This window comes from Mytilus edulis, chromosome 6 (assembly GCF_963676685.1).
Source record: "Mytilus edulis chromosome 6, xbMytEdul2.2, whole genome shotgun sequence".
Taxonomy (NCBI): Eukaryota; Metazoa; Mollusca; class Bivalvia; order Mytilida; family Mytilidae; genus Mytilus; species Mytilus edulis.
Window position 1 is genome coordinate 42918858 of NC_092349.1, and position 24912 is coordinate 42943769.

Sequence of the window (24912 nt, forward strand, 5' to 3'; positions counted from 1 at the left end):
TCTGGAATAACTTCTAAATTTTAATTTCAAATTCATTGAGAGAATACAAAAATGTTTGATTTTTAATAATCTATTCTATCAAATTTTAAGATACTTTACAGAAATTATTGTGAGTTTTTTGTCACGCTAGCTACAAATTTCGCAGAATGTGTGACATAGGGATTACAACCTGGCAGCATTTTTAAATGGATAAGTGATAATGATTAAAAGTCAATGAACATAGTCAATTCTGTATCTCAGATACTAAAAGCATAAGGTCCACTATATTTGGTGTATGGAACAATTGTAAGGTGTACATGTTGCTTCTGACCTTGACCTCAATTTCATGGTTCATTTAGCAATGTTTAGTTCTTACAGTGGTTTGATCTATTTCTCAAGTACTATTCACAATATTAGGACCACTAAATTTGGTGTATGGAATGATTGTAAGGTCTGTATTTCTGTCTGGTATGGTTCATCTGACCGTGACCTCATTTTCATGGGACATTAATAATGTTAATAAGTTTATGTGATACTTGTAATGAAAAACCTTCATATTACAAACATATTTTAATGTTCAATGATAATTTAAACGGACATTTCAGTGCGTACAATTTTGATATTTATGTGAATAAAGTGCCTGAGTGAGTATTACAATTAAAAGAAATCGCATTCTGAGAATGGATATGCATGCCACTGTATTAACAGCCATCTGTACATTCCCTACACCCATATATATATGCATCCCACATTATACTGAAATATATTAACCAAATCCAGGATCTGGGAGGATATGATGCTTGCTACTGATAATGGGATGTCTTGTTACTTGAACAAGACATCCCATTGATTTATAAATGATCGACCTTTTTCTCCTTTTGTCTTTGAAATTTGCTTTTATTTATGCAACAAATTTCCTTTCAGAACTACTAATGGATGTATGTTGCACAACGTTGTCTGCATAATTAACTGAGAAACCAACATATAGCAATAAACATTAAGTAAAAATTCCAACCTCCTGCAGGGGGATTATCATGTTACATAAATGTCTAAATCTTGTAATAGAAGTATGCAGGGATCTTAAAGGTCTAGCTCATCAGGAGTCTAGAATTACAACAATTGATAGCACTGTTTTCACCAAATATTTTACATAGCTCTAAGCTTTTATGATGATGCACAACATTTTTGCATTATTTCTTTCAATGTTATCTGTGGTAATTTTTTTTATCTGGACTTAGTGATTATTTTTTAAGACATATATATCTGGTCTTCTTAAAACATATATCTTTCATGTCTATATGGATCATTTATTGAAAACATTTATTTAAATGGACAAGCCTAGGCACAAGAACAATTTTGTTTTAAATATGAATTACTTTGTAGTATGCTCTTTTTGACCAGGAGTCTATCCAAATTATTATTGCAAAGAATTCCACTAAAGCTGGTGCCAATGGCAGTCTTAAACTTGCAGTGAAGTGATTGCTATTTTGCTTTTTGTTGAAGTCCTCATTGTGACTTTGAGATGAAAAGCAGCAATAAAAGCACTGTTCCTTTGATTGTGTGTGTGTTTGCTATGTATATATATGTACTGATTTTTTGTGTCATGGCATCAATGATTTTCCATATATCCTTTGTTTTTATATTCAATAAATTCATTTATAATTTCATTATTTTCCATGCATACACAATGAGTTCCCCTGTTTGCTCAAACTGGTGCTAATTGGACTGTGAACTGGCAGTGAAGTGAGATTTGAAAGTCTAGCTACATGTATAAATCTTAAGACGAATCACAGCAATAGGCTGTTCTTTGCTTTTGGTTTCTTCAAGTGTATTGAGTGAAATATAAACCTACATTAATTCTTTATAAATTAAATCAATTTATGTGAAAGGTGCCAGTGGAAAATGCAAAGAAAATAGTAGATTTAGGTTACGATGAATACTCAAATGAATACACATGCTCTTAAATAGATACTATTACTCAGTCTTAACCACGCAACTTGTTCAAAGTACATCTGAATACCATTTTATACCACTATTTTGATGGGGTGGACGGGTGCCCACTTCCTTTCCACTTTCCTGATAGAACTCATCTACTGTAATTGAAATGCCAATTGCTGATGCAGAATTCCATGCAATAGTAAAGTCCAAATTTACTGTTTCAGGGGCACATATATGAGTTTTCATGAGAACAACAAATCGCTGAGAATGGTACCATAAGTCAAGGAAATGTAGATTCATTATTATTTTTGAGATTCCAATTTTTCGTCAATTTCATGGTATACTTCAACTATGAATTTTAATATTTAACAAAGTACACATTTGTATACAGACCTCGGAAATCCAAGAAAACAAATACTTGGGAAAAAGTAACTTATGCCCTGAATCAACAAAAATTGGTATCCACGAAAATAAATGAATCCAGATTATGTGCATTTTTGTTGTCATAACAGTGATATATTGAATACTTGCATGTGATTGTGATAAAAGTTCTTTCATTATAAATTGGTCGTAAATTTCTTTTCCTAATTTTATTCTTTCTTCATCTGTCTCTAGTTTTTCAAATTTTCTAATCTGCAAAAAAAGACAAGGTACAATTAAAATTACTGATTATGCTAAAACTTACACTAAAATCTACAGGTCCATGAAATATATTATGATAATTGTTTTTTTAGGTAATTAGCTCATACATAATTACCAGATGTGGGAAATTTCATACCAATTTGAAGAAATAAATGGCGACCTTATTACCTCTGAAGGAAAAATGAAGCTAAGTCAACAGTCAATTGTGTTTGAGAAATAGCTCTAAAATACAGATGTTTACAAAAGAATATTTTCTCATCAATTGTGTCTAAATTCAAATAACTTAAGGAGTTTTTTTTAAAGCGAAATTGCAAAACAATCACCTGCTTGGATCTGCTAATGGCAATTAATTCCATGTATTCTAGCAGAAAACATCAATTTACTATTAATATGCATAGCATCAAGCTAATTTGTGGGACAGATGTATAAAAACACTAATATATTCCAATTCCTACATGCTGTCTGCTAAATCAGGAACATTTATTACCAAAGTCATCATGATTATACTTTTACACTTTTTATTTTTGCCATCGCAGATGCTGCAACAGTTGAATACAAATTCTGCTTTTAACTGATGATGCAATATGTCAAGTGGCCTCATAACAACACATCACGATTTCCTAAACAATTCAGAAACTAATACATTAATCAGTAATAACAATTAATTATTGTAATCGTTCTGATTATGTGCTAAAAATGCAATACTAGTTACATCGTTTATTTGCACTATAATAGCAAATGAAAGCAATACAGGTAATCTTGTTTATTTACGATGTTATAGCTACAGGAAATTAAGGTTTTGTGGTTTGTAATGTAAGTTGTTTATATGTATAATCTTGTCAGTCAACTGTCTGTCGATGACTATTGACTATGCACATTAAAGAAACCTTAGAGATGGTCAATCATAAGGAAGTTTGATGCAACAGGCTAAATTTCTGTCGCCATTCTCTCTTTCTCTAGAGGCAGTCCAAAATACACTGCCCTCCATCCATGAGTCAATCCAAATTGTAGTACTGATTAGATATAGGAAGATGTGGTATGAGTGCCAATGAGACAACTCTCCATCCAAGTCACAATTTATAAAAGTAAACCATTATAGGTCAAAGTACTGAGTGTTCAACATGAAGCCTTGGCACACACCGAAAAGCAAGCTATAAAGGGCCCCAAAAAAATTACTATCGTAAAACCATTACAATTTCGAAAACTAACAAATGAATGTTAGTTAGTTGTTTTCGATAAATTTTTATTGAATTACACAATAATATCATACATTTTATTGAAATTTAATTTCAGGGGATATTTGTATTCACTTTTATACCAGAAACACTAAGACAATTATAGCACGAGTTAATCTCCCCCATAAGTATTGTAATCAACAGTTACACTTCTTATGATGTGCCACGTCATTATAGTTTGACATAACATATTATCCCAAGTACATATATACTCCAATTTGACTCAAAAGTTATGACAAATACATCACGATTTCCTTAACAATTCAACAGTAATCCTAGACCAATCAAACAAAGTTGCGCTTCTCTTTCTACATATTTGCACTAGTATTGGCATTTAAAATGCCATAACATTCCTGTAGATAGTAATCTGTCTGAATAACATGACAATATTCAACATGACTTCTCATCCTAAGTGAATTGATCAATAGAAAACCTTTAAGTTAGCTATATACTGCAGAACTTTTGAATGACCTCTTATTTTTTTCAGCTATACATGTTTACATGTTAAATCTGAAAATATAGCAGCCATCATGAATAATTGTTCCACTTACAAGTCTGAAATCAGTCTTTCATAAAATGACTTCACTTTTCAGATAAATTTTATTGGCACAACTAAATTCTTATTGGCCTGGAAATAAGAGCTGGTGGCAAGTTGTTTTTTGTAATCCCTTAACAATCCCATCTTGTCTTAAGGTTCTTGTTATTCTTTGTTAATCCCTTTAAATCTTATGGCTATTTTAATTCCTTTAAATCTTATGGCTCTTGTAAAATCCCTTCCTTATTCCTTCTTATCTAATGGCTTTTGTAATTCTTTGTTTATCCCTCCTTATCTTATTATTCTTGCATCTCTCTAATTATTTCAACCACCTTCCTATGTATCTAATGATTAACTGCACTCCTCTACTTATTTTCTCCACCCCATTGTCTTATTACTTATTACTCCCTCACAATACATCTATTGATTAATTGCATCCCTCTACTTATTTTCTCCACCCCATTGTCTTATTACTCATTACTCCCTCACAATACATCTATTGATTAATTGCATCCCTCTACTTATTCCCCCTCCCTATGCATCTCATGGTTACTGCATCCTTTTCTTATTTCCCCCTCTCCATGTCAACATTCAAAGTTTCTCAATAACTTCTGTACACAATGCAGCCGAGGCCTTATATTTTTGCAAATAGTGCACATAGTATAAAAGGGATTAGGCTAAGTAAACTATTTAAACTGAAGCAATTTCCTGGTTTACAACTAAGAGAATATAAACAGTGTTGATAACTTTTACAATTAACGACATAAACTGTCATCATCCATTATGTAATGTTTATGTAACACCACACAAATAGTTTTCTCAGTAAGGCCTACAGACAATAGATATACACGTAAAATAATACAAGTAAGAAACCCACCTTCAGTTCTTACAATGTTTATAAACACAACATTGCAAATAACATTCTGGCTTATGTTCTGGAATGTTTGTTTAATCTGATAGCGCTCCTTAATAGAGAACCAGTTTGCTGTATGTAAAAGGGCCTTCAATCATAAATATCAATTCATGTGTTTTGTTGCAATTCAAGCAGGAATTGTATCAAGCTGTTGAACAATGTTCTGAACTGTATGCGCCAACAATGGACTTCAGACATCATGACATGCCTGAAAGGACATTTGTTAACCATCTATTCAAATGTCTATATCTCAATAAGCCAGCTGATGGATTACTTTTAGAGACAGGATAACAGACACTAGGAAATTGTTGCAATTCTGTCTAAAAGTCTGGTTTTATTTTTCTGTTTCTTTTGTTCATTAAAGACAAATTGGCTGGAATGATTTTGAAGTCTGAACACGTAAAGTATAAAGGTGCAGACCTATGCATAAAAAGTCTTAGAACTTGTTAATGATAACCATAGAAAGAAATTGACTTGAATAACATTGTCTTGTATAACAAGTTTTTCAAACAATAAGGGTCATTGGGCCAAGAGCACAGAAACTCTATATTTGAGCTGGATTATCAGAAAGAACCTAACTATTAATTTTGCAGTGCTCAGAATGGTGTTGAGTTTTCTGCTTCTTCTGTAGAAAAGTAGTATCTCAAAAGTAAGTGTGCTCAACCATAAAATCCCAAGAGCCTCCTTCTGCAAAACCTTATTACAAACAGAGGAGTTAAAACAGGAGAATGTTTGCAAGAAATAAATAGTAATGCCTCATTATCAAATGATGATGAATTGTTTATCTGTCCTGTCAGATAAAAAATGAATGGTGAAACAATTAAGAAAAGAAAGAAGATGAATTTTTGTATAATTGCTTGACACATTTTTTATCATAAATAAAAAAAAACAAATAACATACTTCACCATTGATCATTAGAAATTTAAAAACTGTACATAGTATTTGAAGTAAAGGAAGTAATAGAATAGAGAATGGAAACTGGGAATGTGTCAAAGACCCCTGTCAGTGTGCAGTTTGAACCATGGTTAGAACCATGGTTAACCATGGTCAACCATGGTTGTATGACCATGGTTGACCATGGTTTGACAAAATTGTTAATTGGCCGACCATGGTTAACCATGGTTTTAATGACCATGGTTGACCATTGTTAGAACCATGGTCAACCATGGTAGGAACCAAGGTCAACCGTGGTTACAACCATGGTCAACCGTGGTTCGAACCATGGTCAACCGTGGTCCCAACCATGGTCAACCATGGTTATTAATGAGTCAACCATGGTCAACCATCTCCATTAAACCATGGTTGACCATTTTACATTCTTGTCAAATCAATCTTCAATTATCTTGAAACAGTTAGTCTACTTGTTATGGAGCCTGTATACTTCTCTTCCTTTTTTTGTCAGGACTACCAACAAATGCTAAATTGCATGAAACTCTTTAAAACTACCCTTGCAGAAATGTTCATCCATAAAATGCAAAGCAGTTTCCACCTGCAAGAACATAAAATTTTCCACAAAGAATCAATTGTTCTTGATAATTTGTATACAATAACAGATTTTAAGGATCAAAAATGTTTTATCTTCTTTTGCAAATTTTCAATAATAAAAACACCCAACAAAATAAACATTATGAACATGTTTTTGTTTAAACAAATAATTGTAACCCCCCCCCCCCCCCTTTTTTTTTGGTTTACCTTTCAAACAAAAGAATGATTGTGTAAATTATTTTACCATTGACAAAATTTTCATATTGTACAGTTTTATCAGTTACACCTGGAATTAAAAACAATTAAATATAAAATTTATGTTGATATGGATAACTGACACTGACAAAAAAATTTAAAGACCCATTTCAGGTGGCATGTGTTCAATTAATGAAAGCCAAATCAAATACTGTAACAATTTTTACATCTTTTAAACAAAATATCAAACAGATTTCCTGTGAATGTACTTATCTGATAAATCTTCTTTACGTGACAACACTGGACATCAAAATCCTTCACTTGATTTTTAAAGCGCGAAATAACTTTACTGAGATCACGTGACGTTTGTTCCAAGTCATTTAAATGTTTCGCACTGAGTGAATCATTGTTAACGGTTGGTGATAATAATTGATCATGACGTCGCATGTGTTTCCGGTTGGGGTATAAACATAAACAATAAAGACTAAAGATATCACTCTGAAATGTTTTCAAGTTCTTAAAATATGCCGTATAATGATAAAGAAAGGCAGATTTATGAACTTGGAGAGAAAGTCAGAAATTACGTCTTTGGAAGAAAGAAATACATCGTTAAATGACAGCGTACAACTGTTAAAAAACAAGGAATACTGATCGAAAGTAAGTTCCAACTTCCAGTTTGTAAAAGTTTGCAAGTCCCAAATTTGACCCGACTGTAACTAGCATTCTCTGCCACTATAGCTTTACTGCTCAGTTTATGTGTGTTTTAAAATGTATAGAGAATATATTGTTATTGAAATAATCATGAAAGGTCACAATTTACCTCTTGGAAAGAAAGAAATTAAAAATTGTCAATAACATTGTACCACTGAAAAAACGAGCACGATTTTTTAATATTGAAAGTCTCAAAGTAATTTACAATTTGTTATAAATTCCCATGGGTATAATCCAGATCAATATTTATTCACCATGGTCCAGGTTGTCAAGTTGACCATGGTCAGGTGCAAGACCATGGTTGTCAAATTGACCATGGTTGATTAGACCATGGTCAACCATGGTCAGATGTTTACCATGGTCACATGGTCACAAACGTGGAAAACCATGGTTAACCATGGTTAAATAGAGCATGGTCAACCATGGTCAGATGTTGACAATGGTCACAATCATGGTTAACCATGGTTAACCATGGTTTTCAGCACAGTCAACCATGGTTTGACCATGGTTATCAATGGTTAGCAATGGTAACCATGGTCAACAACCTGTTCATTTGTATTGAATATATCCGCGAGGGTGTTAGCCTCAGATGTGTGATCTATTATTTTTCCTTGTATTATTGATATAATGATATCGATAGGAAGCAACTAGTGAAATTACATCTTCTGTATATTCATATGCTGCATAAATTTCTTCAGTGTTTACTATTTTCTAATCTAATTCATCCTTGAATACATTTTCAAAAGCGTATACAGCTAACCCACTGGAAGCTTACATTTTCTTCTTCAGTTTTATGGCTACTAAAATTCATGTAAAAGAATCAGCATGAAAAACTACACCAGCACATATATTGTTACCATATGTTAGACAATTCAAAAGAAATAAAAAGTAAACAAATATATAACTGTTTATTTGTATGCCCTCAGAATTTTAACTCTTAACTTTGTCCTTGTATACAAAGTATATCGAAGAGAAAACAAACAGAACTCAGTTGTGTAATACAGACTGTGAAAACTTATATTCACTCTTGCAAGTGGCTTAGCATATCCTAAATAAAAAGGTCTTAATCTAACAATTGTTGATAGTCATATTTCATAAATCTCATTCTTTCATATATATACTTCATTAAGTATAAAATAAGGAGAAGTGGTATGAATGCCGATGAGAAGTCACTATCCAACAGAGACAAAAATGAAGTACATAGTTGTGCAATTATAGGTTACATACACTGACTGCTGAATAATGATACTGAAACATCCAAAATTTGCTTGGAATAACAATCTTATAAATGAATGTGTAATCATTTCATCTTGGTGAAATTCAGATGGTATTTTTCTAAAATCAACAGGTTCCAATTGGGATACAGTTAGAGAGGTTTTGTAAAAGACAAAAACAATTCAAACAAAACTATTGCACCAAATCATGAAGGTCACTTCTTGTAAATTTTAGCAGACTTTTTCCCTCTAGATGTCTTTTAATGCATATGTATTGCTTTGCTCAGACTCAATGACTGTATTACACCCAAACAACTCTTTTCATTCAATTCAATATTATGTATGTTGTCAATCATGGTTGTTCTTTTATTCCCCAACGTTTCCTCCCATTCATGTTTTGTAGTACATGTCAAAAACTTATTTAAGCATGAATTAAAACCGACCATAGTACAAGTAACAGAGAAGTACAGTACAAATAAACTCATAGTATTGTTAACAACAGCTTTCACACATTTATGCAAGTATAATATAACATTACAGTGTAACCTGACTGTTATCCGATACATTGGGGGATCAGAAAAATATTTCAGATTAAGCAGGGTGTCATGATACTCAGGTTTTTTCTGCAAGATTGGGCATATTTTGGGATCATGAAAATGTGTCTGTTAAAGCAGGAATCGTTGGAATACTCAGGTGTCTAACTAGACAGGTTGTAAACACTATAGATGGGTATAAGAAATTGTCAACAAACATATATGCTTTTCAGTTTTTTTTACGTAGAAAGTCTGCTCTAAAAACAAATGCTCTATGATGCTAGGGTAGAAAGTATTCCTTCTCCAAGAACTGTTATTTTCAAGAGGTTTAATAAACACTTCTAGAAATCAATGCTGGATGGCTATAAGTTTTACACAATATTTTGTTTAGTAGGTTTAACAGCAATACCAAATGATACAAAATATAATTCCTTAACACCTAATGTCAGAGGAGAGAATTAAGTTTCCTCTTTTTTTCTTTCTTCAGAAGGTTTCCAAGAAATTCAAGTGTTGTCAGATAACTAAGATTTCCTCTGTTGAATCAATCATAACTTAGACTCTGGGCATTACATGACCTTCCAGTTATGCCTTTTTCAGGGAAAAAATTGATGAAACAACGCATCTTAGATTCCCAATGTCCATTGATGTGCTTCCCCCATATGACTGCAGGACAACCGGGCAAGTTCAGTCATAAAATCGAAATCTGAAAATTGTCTATTAACTTCCAAAAGACTGGGCACTTGTCCATCATCTGGGAAAGGTTGTGGTAACTTCTAAATGTTAACTTGTGTTGTTGAGTCTCTGTCTCATTGACATTTACACCACACATTCTGTTTTTTCTATCAATCTTCTGACAAACTGTATTACGTTTGAAACATTTCCCTTAATGCACTAATTGAATGCACTGCACTTCCCTTTGAACTATTTATTTTCACCTACTTTAAACTATTAACGAGTAGAGAAGTATGGAATTAATTAGAATATATACTAAAGGTCAGTAAAAAAGCAGCACAACTGAATTTGGCCTTCAGAATTTTTTTTGCTATGTGACATTAAGGTGGTACCTAACACTTTCACTAAAATTAATTTGGCTCGTTTAATTTTCATAAAATTTTGTCAAAGTATTTACTTTGACCCTTTAACAAAAATACAAACATTTCAAAAACTTTGAACCAACCGTTTTGTCAGAAAAATTACACTGGTTATATAGCATTTTGACAAACACTAATTTTGATCATTAAGAAGCTTAATATTCCTTTTACAACACAACGTAATTAAAACGTTATGCTGACTTTACAGAGTTATCTCCCTGTAGTGTTAGGTACCACCTTAAATATATTTATTGTTGTTTAAAGATTTGTTGAACATTATTTGACATTTACGGCATGATTCCCATTGGAGCTATTTTCTCTGCTTCTGGGTAAAAAACACTCACAAATGCATACAAATGAACCCTGATCAAACAATTTTATACAAATAATGTAAGTTCATGTCAAATTTTGGATTAGTTGTAATTTTACCTATAACTTTTAATTACACCATTTTCGGTGATTAAATTATAGAAAGGAAATCTAGAATTCTCCATTCTGAAATTTGTAATCAGAAATTTGATTTGTTTGACAACTTTTACTGACCTAACGGATGAAATTGGACACTCCAATATAACTAAGGTGTCATCTTGCACTTGCATTTAGGTTAGAGATTAACTTAAATGTTGTTTATGCTGAAATGTGACTTTTACATGAAGAGCAGCAATAAAAGACCTCTTCAGAATCCTTTACTTTGGAGTTTTGTGTCATTAATGCAGCAGGGATTTGTGTGTAAAGGGATATATGATATCCTTCTTTCCATTATTGGTTAACAAACAATCCAGAAAGGTTATATCAATAGAATTGTTACTTAACAATATCAACACCAACTATAATTGTTGCATTTCTTTTGATACTCAATGTATCTTTACAAGGCTGTACTTTAAGACAATTTTCATGAAAGACATGCCAATTTCTATGATAGGTTATGTAACACTCAGAATCATCTATAACTTATGCTTAAGACTATATTAATATTCATGATCATAAACCACTGCTTCAATGCTGTTTGAATCAACTTACATTAATTCCCAGTATGATACATGGGTAACATGGGAAGGTAAACAGTCTGATGATTCTATCACTATTTTCTGGTACCTATTAAATTATACCTCTATTATAAGCCAGGTCATAATGACATTAATTCCTAGTATGAATGGTTCTATAATTACTTACTGGTACATGTTACATTCTGCCTCTGATATGACAAAATGTGAACCAATTCAAATGTAGAAGAATTTTTTTTTTTTTTTACGACAAAACAATAATGACAGCAACCAACCACTTCCACTGAAATTAATTATTACTGGGTATGTAACTCCAGACTTAAACATGTGCACACAGAATATGGCAACATAGCTTGAATCTATCCAAAACCTTCAACCTACGAACTCCTTTTATTTCTCTAAATAACCACAACAAGACCAAAAAGTCTTTTTACAGTATCAGCCACTCAGCTGAATAGATCTGCCTATGTCAATGTTAAATAACTATTTTTTTTGTTAATTCTTGACTTTGCACTCTTAGGCCACACCAATTCAATTCCTTGTTCGACGGACCCGCCCGCACCTATTTTTTTCAAAACAGATTTTTTAAATTTTTTTTATATTCCCGCTTCCCGCATCCGGAAATGTAACTATGTCCATTTCCCGCACCATTTTTTGTTTTTTTTTGGTAAATATTATAAAAAGATATCAAACATTTGTTCTTTAAAATCACATTCTAACCTGTGTATAACGATTTTAAACCTATAAGCACCCCATAACACTATGTAAATATCTGTGAGAATATTTGTTTCAGCATGAAACCAATTTATCCCACGTGGGAGTGCTTCGATATAAATATATATAACAGCGGAAATACCTGTACAGAACAAAACATTGGTTTCTTTCCCTCTTACTTGTATTCCCTATCAAAAAATGTTCGTTGTTAGAATAAAGTACAAAGACCTTCTGAAGGATTTTCCCTCAACTGCAATAATATTGTATGCTGGCGAAACAAAACTATACATAGCCGCTGCATTTTAATGCACCTGTCCTGATTGATTCAGGGGCTTGTCGTTCAGTAGTTATCGTTTGTAGATGTGGTTCATTGGTATTTTCCCGTTTGGATATATAAATTAGATAGTTGGTTTTCCTGTTCGAATTGTGTACACTAATAATTTTGGGGTCCCTTAAAGCTTGCTGTTTGGTCTGGATCAAAGCCCTGTGTAAAAGGCCGTACTTTGACCTGTGTTTGTTATTATCAGGTTGGGAACAACCCTCCCTCAGACAAGGGGGTAATTTTTACTGTTGTAGAAAAGAAAAAAGAAATATCAAGGATTTGTATAGTGCTACTATACAAAACCTTTGAAAATTTAGATTTTTTTACCCAAAAAGAGGAGAAATACATCATATCTTAAATTACTTTTCTAAAAGAGGGGTCCTTTTATTTTGAATAATATTAAATAAACTGTTTATAAAGTAAATGTGTTAACATGGCTTAAGTCCAGGAATATTACAAAATTTTTGGACATGTTTTGACCATTTAATACAAGATAGATATATAATTCTTTGGGAACATATGAGCCCTTTTGTACAAAAATTTGTTTTTTACAAAGAAATATACTATGACTTTATTGACCCCTCATAAAAGGGATATTTACATTATAAAATTAAGGGGTTGTTCCCAACCTGATTATGACTTAATTTAGATGGAGATTAGTCTCATTGTCAGTCACACATGCATAAACCAGATTTAATTATACAATTATTTCTTGGTGAACATGGTGAACAGGGAAAACATACTTCATAAATTAAAGAAATGTCAAAGTACAAGTGATAAATTGAGTTTTAATATTGTCAAAACCTACTATTTTATCTTTACGAAAAAAAAATATAATCGCTCGCCTTTACTTTTCAAGCTTCGCCTCAAAAATTTTCAAATTAAATATAATTTTATTAAAATTTTCAAATCGCTCGCTCGCCCCAATTTTTGGTGTCCAAAAATCTGTAGAACAAGAAATTAAATTGGTGTGGCCTTATAGTACAAATTGCACTGGTTTAAAAGGCATCCATTTTTCAGATGTCAAAACCAGAGGTCAAGACCAACCTAGATTGTTTACATCAGTATTAAAAAGAGGATATTGCACTAATATTTCTAATAATATTTAAGTTTTTTGTACTTTAAAAGTTTAATATATGACAGTCAATAAATTAAAGCCTGGATTTTTGGTCTCCAGATAGTTGAAATTGCAAGATGTTTTATATGAATAAAGAGATCTAAGCATATATCTAGATCCCTTTTGACCGATATCTCATTCTATTGGTTCATAAATTTAAGATAAATACTTTTAATGACAATATAACCTTCTGCGACAAATCAAAGAATTATATGATTATCAGGTGCTCTGGTTAGGGGATTCCTTAATCAGCATCCTGCTCCTATAACTTGACATAGATAATAATATTTACATACCAATTCAGTCTAAGTCAGCAGAGTTTGCACACTTGAGTCGTAAACTGAAGTGACAAAATCGATTCATGATATGAAATATTATTACTAAGACTGTTCATTATCGTAATAGTTTTTAATAGTCAATCGCTTTCTGATGACAATTGTGCACAAAAGCTTCTCGTCAGTATGTCAACACAATAATCAATAGCAATAATCGGAGGGTTTAACTCTCGGACATTGTCAAGAATGGGAAGTCAATGAGATGGCATCTAACAAACGTTATTCCTCAGGGCGCCGTTTCCTAGTGATACATCATAAAATACTAATGTTGACAAGTACGGAGACAATATCAATTGCTGACAACCACTTATACACTAAAATCCTTATTACTTTCGCAACGATTTATAACAAGTACAATTAAATGAGGTAAAAATGTAAAATAAATGAGGTCTTTCCAATTTATTTCAGTGGCAATGATTAAACACAAAGGTAAATATTGCTAGGCTAGTCAAAACACATTTTGTAATTTTATTCTGCTAACTAGTTTATCTTTTGCCAACAACTTAAAAGTCTGCCTGTAAAAGTTTAAGATATATTTTTGCACTTATATAATTCTATTGAACAATTTTTCTCTTATGCCAGTGGTAGCCTTAATTACCCTGAAAGCTCGGTGAAAACCAACAATTCCCTACCTTCACCAAAATGAGGGCTAGAATTAAAGTTTCAGCAAGCTTCAGAAATGTACACATCAACGATATCTTCAATATTAAGATATACATGTATATATATTATTATGAGTATACTGAAACATTGAAACTGATAAAACTTTAAAGCCTGCAGTTAAATGTGTAACCATATCTTTTTAATTCTTCATTTAAAACTGAAGCATGGGTCTTTTTCATCATTACTAGAAATAAAAGACCTAATAATTACATCTAAGAAGCTATTAAATAAACCTAAAGATAAGAAATAATACAACTTATTTAATTCAAAAGATTGTGATTCCTATTTTGAATTTTAATACATATATAATAACATTTTTTCCATGACAGTCAATGGCAGAACCCTTAATTCTCTAACCAATTGTCAACTACAGATCGAGGACTTATGATAATACAATATCATAAAAACACATTTATGGAACACTGTTTTATCAATTATTAATTTATAGATAGTTATGCAAACTTAAAAGTACATATTTCTCATACTTTTAAATTCCAGGATTTATACCTGAATAACTTAGAGGAGGACATAAACGATCTTTAAATCAATTGCATTTGAAAGGAAGAAACACATTTTACAGTGAAAAAATTCAATAATTAATCTTCCTGGATATAATAGTGCATAAAACATGTCATAAATGACATATTAAGGAAGATGTACCATACTTAACCATGACTTTATACAACAACCTGTAATGTTTAAAGTATGGTCATGTTTCAACTTCCCTACATTTTATTTTAAAATTACATTTTGTAACTAACCTGCATTTGCAATGATATGTCTTTTTTTTTTACCATTAAAACAACAGATTGCAGGAAATTGCAACTGAGTTTGCACGTTTAAATCATATTTATTTACAGTGTAATTTGAAGAATAGATTCATTTATTGTATGCAGTGATACACACAATCTTGCTTCACTCAGTTCAATTTACTATTTCCAAATTGTGAATATGAAAAGACATGTGGGGGTTTACATAAGACAAAACAGCAACACACAATGACACAACAACCCCAGACATTAAGAGGCCATCATATCATCTTACAACACTAGACAAATGTCTATAAAACTTGTTGAGACTTAAGTAACCTCTAAATCTTAAATAATTCTTATGGTCATCTGTCAATGATGTCAAACCCAAAAGTCAGGTTTGCTAACACAATAAAGTTACACAGGTCAACACTCAGTCTTCAACAACAGAATCTCCAAAACCTCAAATGAAAATTACCGCTTGCTTTCAAATATACAGCTTTGATTGGTCTGGATGAGGCAAATCCAGAAAAGCACTGTGGATGCATGATGTTTAATTTTTTTTCTTCAATAAAATGTTATCCCATATAATGGTCTGAATTGAAAACTATAAATCCATTTTAACTTGGACACTCAAATACAGAATAGATATATATGTGGAGAGGGATTCTCGAAAGGCAGGCTACTGTCCGTAATAAAGCACGAAATATTGTAGCCATTAAACAAAGCTTACTTATCAACCAAAAGAAGCTTTCTTAATTGACATTGCAATGTTTTCCTAACCGTATTACTTTGGCGGAAAATATAATGGTTCTGGTACTTAAAGTCAGGAACTATTGAAATGACATTTTACCAAATTTCAAAGTAACAACTTCCTCTGTTCTACTAGAACTAAAAATTTTCCAATTTTTCGAGCCAAAAGCAAGTTCTATCTTGAACACTGCCTAAGATATACTTCCTCTATTGATTATACTTCCATTAGCCAAAAACAGATTTAAAGCAATTTGTCCATTTCCTCGTCAATATCAATACAATAACAATATTACCTGTATGTGTATAAAATAATGACAGAACTATAATTCATGTCTTTCACTTTGAATACCTACGGTTATACTATAGATCTCAAATACAAGCAAATTTATAAAAGTATAGTTGTCTAAGGTAAATTTCAAAGTCCTTATCTTGACGTTAGTCATGATCAGTAACGTACAAATTTTCAAGCGCTTCAGCTTTTAAGGTATTTGCAATACTCTGAGTTTAACATAGTTTTAAATAAAAATTTCACCAAACGTGGTCCAAGCTTTATTGTTCATCATTGCAATGGTATTGGCTTTATATAACTGCATGAAATAAAATAAGATATATGCCAGTTCTACTATTCATTTTAGTAGGGAGGATTACAGTTTACCACTGTTTTCCTTTTTAAACATCTAAATCCACAAATTCAAATCTCAATCATGAACACAGATTTTTTCCATAAACCACAATCACTAACCTTGTTTAATTCAAGTTCTTGAAAAAAAAACTTCTTTAGCAATCAAACTTTCCACAAGTTAAAATTAAAGTACATTAGAACAAAAATCCTTTCCTGTTTTATATAAACAAACTAAATTTAATTTAATATCCTTGACATACATACTTGTGCGACATACATACTAGTGCGACATACATACAAGTGCGACACTAGGAATGAAGTGTTGCCAGAATATTACTACCACAGACCTCTAAAGATTATACCTATTAACTTCAATTTTGAAGTACACTAAATTACATGTAGCCATATGAACAAACTCTTGCACATTAAGGAAACAATTTTGACATTGAAAAAAAATCTAAACAAAAGTCTGATTGGAAATTTCATGTACATGTAAGCTATACACATTTTCATGTGAAGCTAATTATATCATTTTGTAACAGACAGTCCTTCCTTAACATGTTTTAATATATACTTAATATAGTGGTTTTTTTTTCAAAAGCCCTTCTATTATAATAAAAATATGAATATAATGTACAAGTGTTATTTTATGTCCACTGTAATTAATTTTGTCATATTAACGTTTTGGTTATCGTCTGTTAAAGTCATTAAGTGGAATGGCTATCCTGCTATAAGAGATTGACATAGCATGTTCTCCAAGGTCACGCAGTAAATACTTTTATTTGATTTATATGTTTTATTTTTGTAAACAAAGTGTTGGAGAATATTTGGAGATTATTTAGGTCAGTTGGAGAATATTTGGAGAATATTTAGGTCAGTTGGAGAATATTTGGAGAATATTTGGAGATCATAGGTATATAAGAGCCCTTAGAAGTTTTAGTGTTTAGGAAATTGAAGTTGAGAAAGGAACTATACATTATGAAACGTTAAAAAGATTTTATTATTGTGGTCAGTTTTTAGCCGATTTTTGGGAGAATTTATAGATTCTTAGAAAGTTGTGTCATTACTATTCAACTGTATGCATTTTTGATATTTTGTCCGCTCAGACTGTTGCGTGGTTTAGAACACTATGCCTGTGGCGTTTTTCTTTGGGGTGCACAGTATTGGACACTGTTGCCGATTTTGATGCGGAGTTGTAATGAAATCCATTTGTGATGTGTGAAAGTAATGTGCCAATAGATATTTGAATTATACATTTTTGTAAACTGTATGTTATGTAAATAGTGTCCGGAATGGAATTTTAATAAATAGATTAGTGAATTTACTTGTGTATTTCTTGACAAAAATACTACAGATTATTGGATTATTTTGTTCTTGAATTTTCTGTGATTTCATAATACCCGGCCTGACCAGAAAGTTTGATGTAACTCGACCGCCATGGCATTTACTTGTTTTGATCACCTCCTACATAGTACAAAAACAATATAAGAAAACCCAGCCGACACTAGCAGATAGTCCAGTAGGTTTCACCAATCACTCAAGGAAAGACGCACTTATATGGAGCAGCATATATTGACCTACATATGAAAGACGACTTGCCTTACATATCAAAATGATAATTGAGATTATTTAGTTAACACAGTCATCATGTCAATATTGATTTATTGTGTCACATCTGTCAACCATTGACTCCTTCCTTTCAAATACAAACTGTACCGATAACCCTTAACAACAAAATCATTCTATTCTATAACACAATCATTTGAACTAACACAAGACAGGAAAATTTTCAAACAGCTGGATGTAACTTAAATTGGACTATTTGATATTTGTATAACAGTAACAACTTTTAAAGTTTTTACATTTCTCAACATCAAAATTCAGAACTAGTTGCTTGATAATTGTAATTGGGAATATCTTTTAGAGGGCAGCTGCAGGTCCTTAAGTATAACCACCAGCAGGGGCGTAAAAAAACCATTACATGACAGATGAATGCTTTAAAAAAATGCAATTGTCACAGACTTTTATTTCACATAAATTTTCAAAAAACATTGATTTTAACAAATCATTGAAATAATAAGGGGCATTAAATTACTGAGAGTAAAATTTTGAAGACAAAATTTTAGCAGAAATTGTCCCTGTATCATTCCAAGTCAAATCAATTATACAATTTGTATATCACATTGTTGAAAATTGCATAATGAATATGTCGATTTCAAATTATGTAAGTCGTTAAATATTCATCAAACGATAATTATTATACATGTAAATCATTGGATAATAATTAACTGTAACATATTTCTGTCAATTATTCATATTTACAATGTATGTAATAGCTAATTCATTTTTCAAATAAATAAAATTTGCATTTTTTTTTTAAATATATATATAACCTTTTGCATGAAGTACACTTGTCAAAATAGTGCTACAATTTTTTTAAACAGTTAATTTGTATGTAGTTTTCTGCATTAAAAATCATAACAGTTAGAATGAAAGAAAAATTTTAACTTGTAAAAGAGTTGAAATTCTTATCCTGGAAAAAACAATAAACAATAGACAAACACTGCAATGTTTTAGTGAGAGTTTTTTCATACTTCAAAAAAATCATTGTAATTTTTTGCTTTTTTTACAATTGTGGAAATCTATATTTTTTTTTCTTTTTTGCTTATTTAAAGTTATATTTCGTTCATTCATACAATTTCACGATTCAATTGATGAATGAAAACAGCATACTGTAGTTATGACATGGTTTTGGATCTTGGGTAAACCAGGACCTTCATAGAGTAAAATTCCACTAGCTGACTTTCATGTTCCAAGTACAGGCCTCAAACCTGTACTTTATAAAAATAAGGTGTGATACGATTGCCAATCTACAACATCCCACCAGAGACCAAATGACGTGAATGAAAGTCATTCAATCTTATATAGATTCTATCTTTGCATGGACTGTAAAATAATAGTTCAATTTTTATTTTTATTATGAACGCAACGCTTGCTAAATATTTTAAATATCTAAAATTTAACAATCAACAGAGCAGAGATATCGTATCCCAAGAGATTGACAAATGGAATATGATTTTAAATAATTTCAGAATATATTATATGACAAACATTCTCAATAATATACGAGTTTTTCTGTGAGATGACTTATCATGCAGACATGTTATCTTTCAATCCTATATGTCAAAATGGCAAAACCAAGAGAAACCAGGTGCTCCGCAGGGCGCAGCTTTATACGACCGCAGAGGTTGAACCCTGAACAGTTGGGGCAAGTATGGACAAAACATTCAAGCGTGATACAGCTCTGAATTTGGATTGTGATCAAATTTTTGACATTACATGGTTTTTTTTTACACAAAACAAATGTCAAGATTTTACAAATCAATTAAAGATTTCTTCTTCAAACTTTTAAAATCTAAAATTAAATAGTTGACACAGCATAGGTTTCTGACACAGAATGAATGTGGTCTAATGTACTTAAAAAGTTTTTTTTGCCTTTGAGCAATTCACTATGCTGTTGAATATTTATCCTCTCAAAAATATGTTTGAAAAAATTTTCTTTTTATTTATGAAATCTGAAATGAGAAAAATTTAACCCCCCCCCTTTTTTCACATCCCCGTTTCCCTTTTTCCAAAACTGATATCAATTCAAATTTCTAATGGAGTTTGCAACAATAACTACTCTTTTAAATACATCATAAAATATTAAAATGTAAAATAAAGTGCTTGTTATCACTGAATGGTAAAGATTGGTTGGTAGTAAAAGTGAATATACATTGTTTATTGTATAAAACAATAAAAAAAACTTCATCAGCAACATTTTATATTGGCAAATTTCCAATGAAGTTATTTACATAAAGTTATTGGCAAATAAAAATAGAAAATGACATCATAGTCATGTCTGGCAAATGTCCAACATACATTATCTAAAAACATTTTAGATAAGATAAGGAAAAAAAGCTTCATCAGCAACATTTTATATTGGCAAATTTCCAATGAAGTTATTTACATAAAATTATTGGCAAATAAAAATAGAAAATGACATCATAGTCATGTCTGGCAAATTTCCAACATATACTATCAACTACTATTCTATACAAAGAAAGATAACTCCAATTGAAAATTAATTGCTATTGCACAATATTGTGCAATTAGATATTTCTTGCTATTGTGCAATACTGTGCAATTGAAAATTTCTTGCTATTGCACAATACTTGATATGGAATCCTGATTTGGACCAACTTGAAAACTAGGCCAATAATTAAAAATTGAAGTACATTTTTTAATTCAGCATATCAAAGAACCCCAAGGATTCAATTTTTGTTAAAATCAAACTAAGTTTAATTTTGGACCCAAAGACCTTAATGTAGACCAATTTGAAATCGGGACCAAAAATTAAGAATCTACATACATAGTTAGATTCGGCATATCAAAGAACCCCATGCAATTATTCAATTTTTGATGAAATCACACAAAGTTCAATTTTGGACCCTTTGGGCCCCTTATTCCTAAACTGTTAGGACCAAAACTCCTAAAATCAAACCCAACCTTCCTTTTATGGTCATAAACCTTGTGTTTAAATTTCATAGATTTCTATTTACTTATACTAAAGTTATGGTGCAAAAACCAAAAATAATGCTTATTTTGGCCCCTTTTTGGCCCCTAATTCATAAACTGTTGTGACCTCAACTCCAAAAATCAATCCCAACCTTCCTTTTGTGGTCATAAACCTTGTGTTGAAATTTCATTGATTTCTATTTACTTATACTAAAGTTATTGTGCGAAAACCAAGAATAATGCTTAATTGGGCCCTTTTTTGGCCCTTAATTCCTAAACTGTTAGAACCAAAACTCCCAAAATCAATCCCAACCTTCCTTTTGTGGTCATAAACCTTGTGTCAAAATTTCATAGATTTCTATTCACTTAAAGTTATAGTGCGAAAACCAAGAAAATGCTTATTTGGGCCCTTTTTGGCCCCTTATTCCTAAAATGTTGGGACCAAAACTCCCAAAATCAATCCCAACCTTCCTTTTGTGGTCATAAACCTTGTGTTAAAATTTCATTGATTTCTATTCACTTTTACTAAAGTTAGAGTGCGAAAACTAAAAGTATTCGGACGACGACGCAGACGAAGACGCCAACGTGATAGCAATATAATTAAAATTTTTGTGGTCGTATAAAAAATAATTGACATTTATAACTGCAGATTTGTTTGTTTTGTGAATACCTTTTTTTCATGGATTGAGAATAAATTGCGTTTTTATGAAAAAATGATTGTTGTGGTAGAAACAATACCTAGTTGAACAGTCAGTACTTAATTAAAGGAAGTGTAGGCATATCTAAATGTGAAAGCAACCCAACGACACAAAACTCCAAGAGACATCTCCAGGTCAAAATGTACTCAAAAATTGCAACTTAGAAAGGTGTCTATATATAAACAATATACAGTGAAAACTGAATAAACCGAACCCTTTCTGGACTTGTTCGGTTTTGGCAGGTATTCGGTTTCATCAGGTTCACAATGCATAAAATGTGATATGATTGGTCTTCAGAACAAGTTTGAATAAGACAGGTTTCCGGTTTATTCAGGGTTCGGTTTAATCAGGTTTCACTGTATCAGCATACATGTATAGCACTTCCCATAGATCCCTTGGTCTAAGAGCTTTGTGTGTCAATTAAACAGACCATCAAAGATCTTTCATAAACACAAAAATCTCAAAGAAAAAGATAAGTTGGAGGTTTTCACTTTTCCTATGTTCAATCACCCATTCATGAAATCAATTCTGTCAAAGGCCTCCTGTCTTTTCTTATCAACTGACTTCAATAAAAATATACTATTTACTCTGTTTGAATCTAACAACACCAATCTGTCTTAAAGCATCAAACTATAACACTGTTTCTACAGCTGCCCAAATCATCCAAAGATCAATTTATCTGTCTATCAAATTTCTATTTCTTTTAAGTACCAACTCAGTTCAATCATCTTACAGGATGAAATGAGAAAACTCAGTTTTACGCACTTTACAAATTTAATAATATCAGGGGTTAACATTTTTTTCAAGGTTAAATCTACATGAAACCTGTTACATTTTCTTTCATGAAATAAAGTAGATAGTTTCAATAATGGTTTTAGTTTTTTTTATGTTAAAGCAAATAATTTTGTTCAATATTGCCCTATATTTACTTATTTTTAACTTTTTATAAGTAAATCAGGTAAGTCGTCAAGTATGGAACTCTGTCAATAACCAGAGGGTTGTAAAGTAGGGGTGGATCCAGCCATTTTAAAAAGGGGGGTTCCCAACCCAGAGTAAAGGGGGGGGGGGGTTCCAACTATATGCTCCAATTCAAATGTATGATCGTCCAAAAAATAGGGGGGGTTCCAACCCCCGGACGCCCCCCCCTGGATCGGATCATCCGCCAATGTAAAGTAATCTTTATACTTATCAATTTGTTACACTTCTTAGTTCTAGCTTATTGTCTTATGCCTTGATAAGACTAGCAAAAAATACAAGTACCTTCACATTAAGGTAGAGATGAAATTTTTTCAGAGACAAGTGCCTGTGGCAAAAACACAGAAAAAGAACATCAACCTCAGGTTCCTATATCAAGCTTGATAAAATGTCAAGACTAATTTATAAGTAAAAGCAAAAATCAGACACTGATTTATTTTCTCTGAACAACCATAAAATAACTTAAAGTAAAAAGTCAGCAGATAATTTCTTGTCTTATCATTATTTTTTTGTCCCTCATCAGTTTAACAGGTTTTTAAGTAGGAAATTCTTTCAAACTAATTATCAGTTCACCTCTAACTCCCATAAAAATATCAAAACGTTTTTTCCCCTTTTACCTTCCAGCAAATTATGTTTAAATATCAATATATTCCATTACCATTCAGGTGTTTTAAACTTGGTTGTATATAAATGTCAAGCAATGAGAAGTTATATATTGTATATGATTATTAAAGCTGATATATATTTCAACATTAAGTAATCTGGACATATTAACAATCTATTAGGGTAAATTGGAATGTGATTACTATACCATTTGATTCTCTTCTTTACAGGTGCCATCATACTACATCATGGTGAAGGTTTCACAAAGGGGCTTGTAGTAACAAAATGCAATGTTTGATGTCAATAACAAAGAAAGAAAAGAAAACGTTTTTGGCTTTCATTATGTTCCAGATTATTTTAGACTTCATAATTGGCCAAAATTTCCGCAAGGGCTTTGCTTCAAAGGGCCTGCCAGGTATTTGTAATCATTGATTGAAAAACATCATTTTGGTCCACAAAATTCTTATTGTACAAAGTATTATAATATGATTTCTAGAGAATAAAATTTAAATGAACTCTCCTTATGTATTTGGGATGATTCCTCAAGGGACTAGGGACTTAAAATTTTAGAATATTTATATCAAGTTAGAGGAATGAAACCCATTACGAGAAATTAAGGGAATGAAGGGAAATTGGAATTCTCCTATTTTCTTATGTGTCCCATATTCTTACACATTAAACCTCTCAAAAGTAGAGCAGTAGATGTAGGTGAAAAAAACTCCTTTTGTGAGCCTCTCTAAATGTAAGATGAAGCAGAATGGTGTTTGATGTAATCAATATGAGAGATGAAGATGTTTATGTTGACTACTTGAGAAACCATTGACCCCCTTCCTACATTCTTACGCCATGTGAAAGTATACCACTGTGTCTCATATGTTCTATTTCTGACAAGCACTTATACCTTTAAGTAGATAGAGACATGCATCTAGTACTGTCAGATCCCATTAAGACATGCTTTCAACAGTTTTCTCACTGGATAATTTTATTAAATATTTCATTCAATCCCAATTTAATGAATGATTATGAGTAGATATTGGTGGTGACCCTCAATGCCTCATCAAATAAACAATACTGAAGGGTGCATTTTCAGATTCCCTGCAGGCTCATGATCATCTTGAAATCACAAAAAACAATATTTACTCTGGGATTCAGGATACATATAGGTTGAACTCTACAAACTTTGAAACATCATATACAAATCCTTGAAAACAAATAAAGAGGCTATTATTTCCTACATCATTGTTATTATTAAGTCTGAACTTTGTTTTCATTGGTTTCAGAGAAGGTCATCATACATCATTACACATAGTCAAAACAACACAAGAAAG

The 24912-nt window shown here is 31.6% G+C and overlaps 1 protein-coding gene across 1 annotated transcript in view; it reads right to left on the reverse strand.

The window, feature by feature from the left end:
• LOC139527689 (G protein-coupled receptor kinase 3-like) overlaps positions 1 to 24912 on the reverse strand; it is a 116063-nt gene that overhangs the window by 68589 nt on the left and 22562 nt on the right. The window contains exon 4 of the mRNA XM_071323291.1: positions 2449 to 2550. Coding sequence (XP_071179392.1) covers positions 2449 to 2550 — 102 coding nt within the window. The remainder of the gene's footprint in view (positions 1 to 2448; positions 2551 to 24912) is intronic.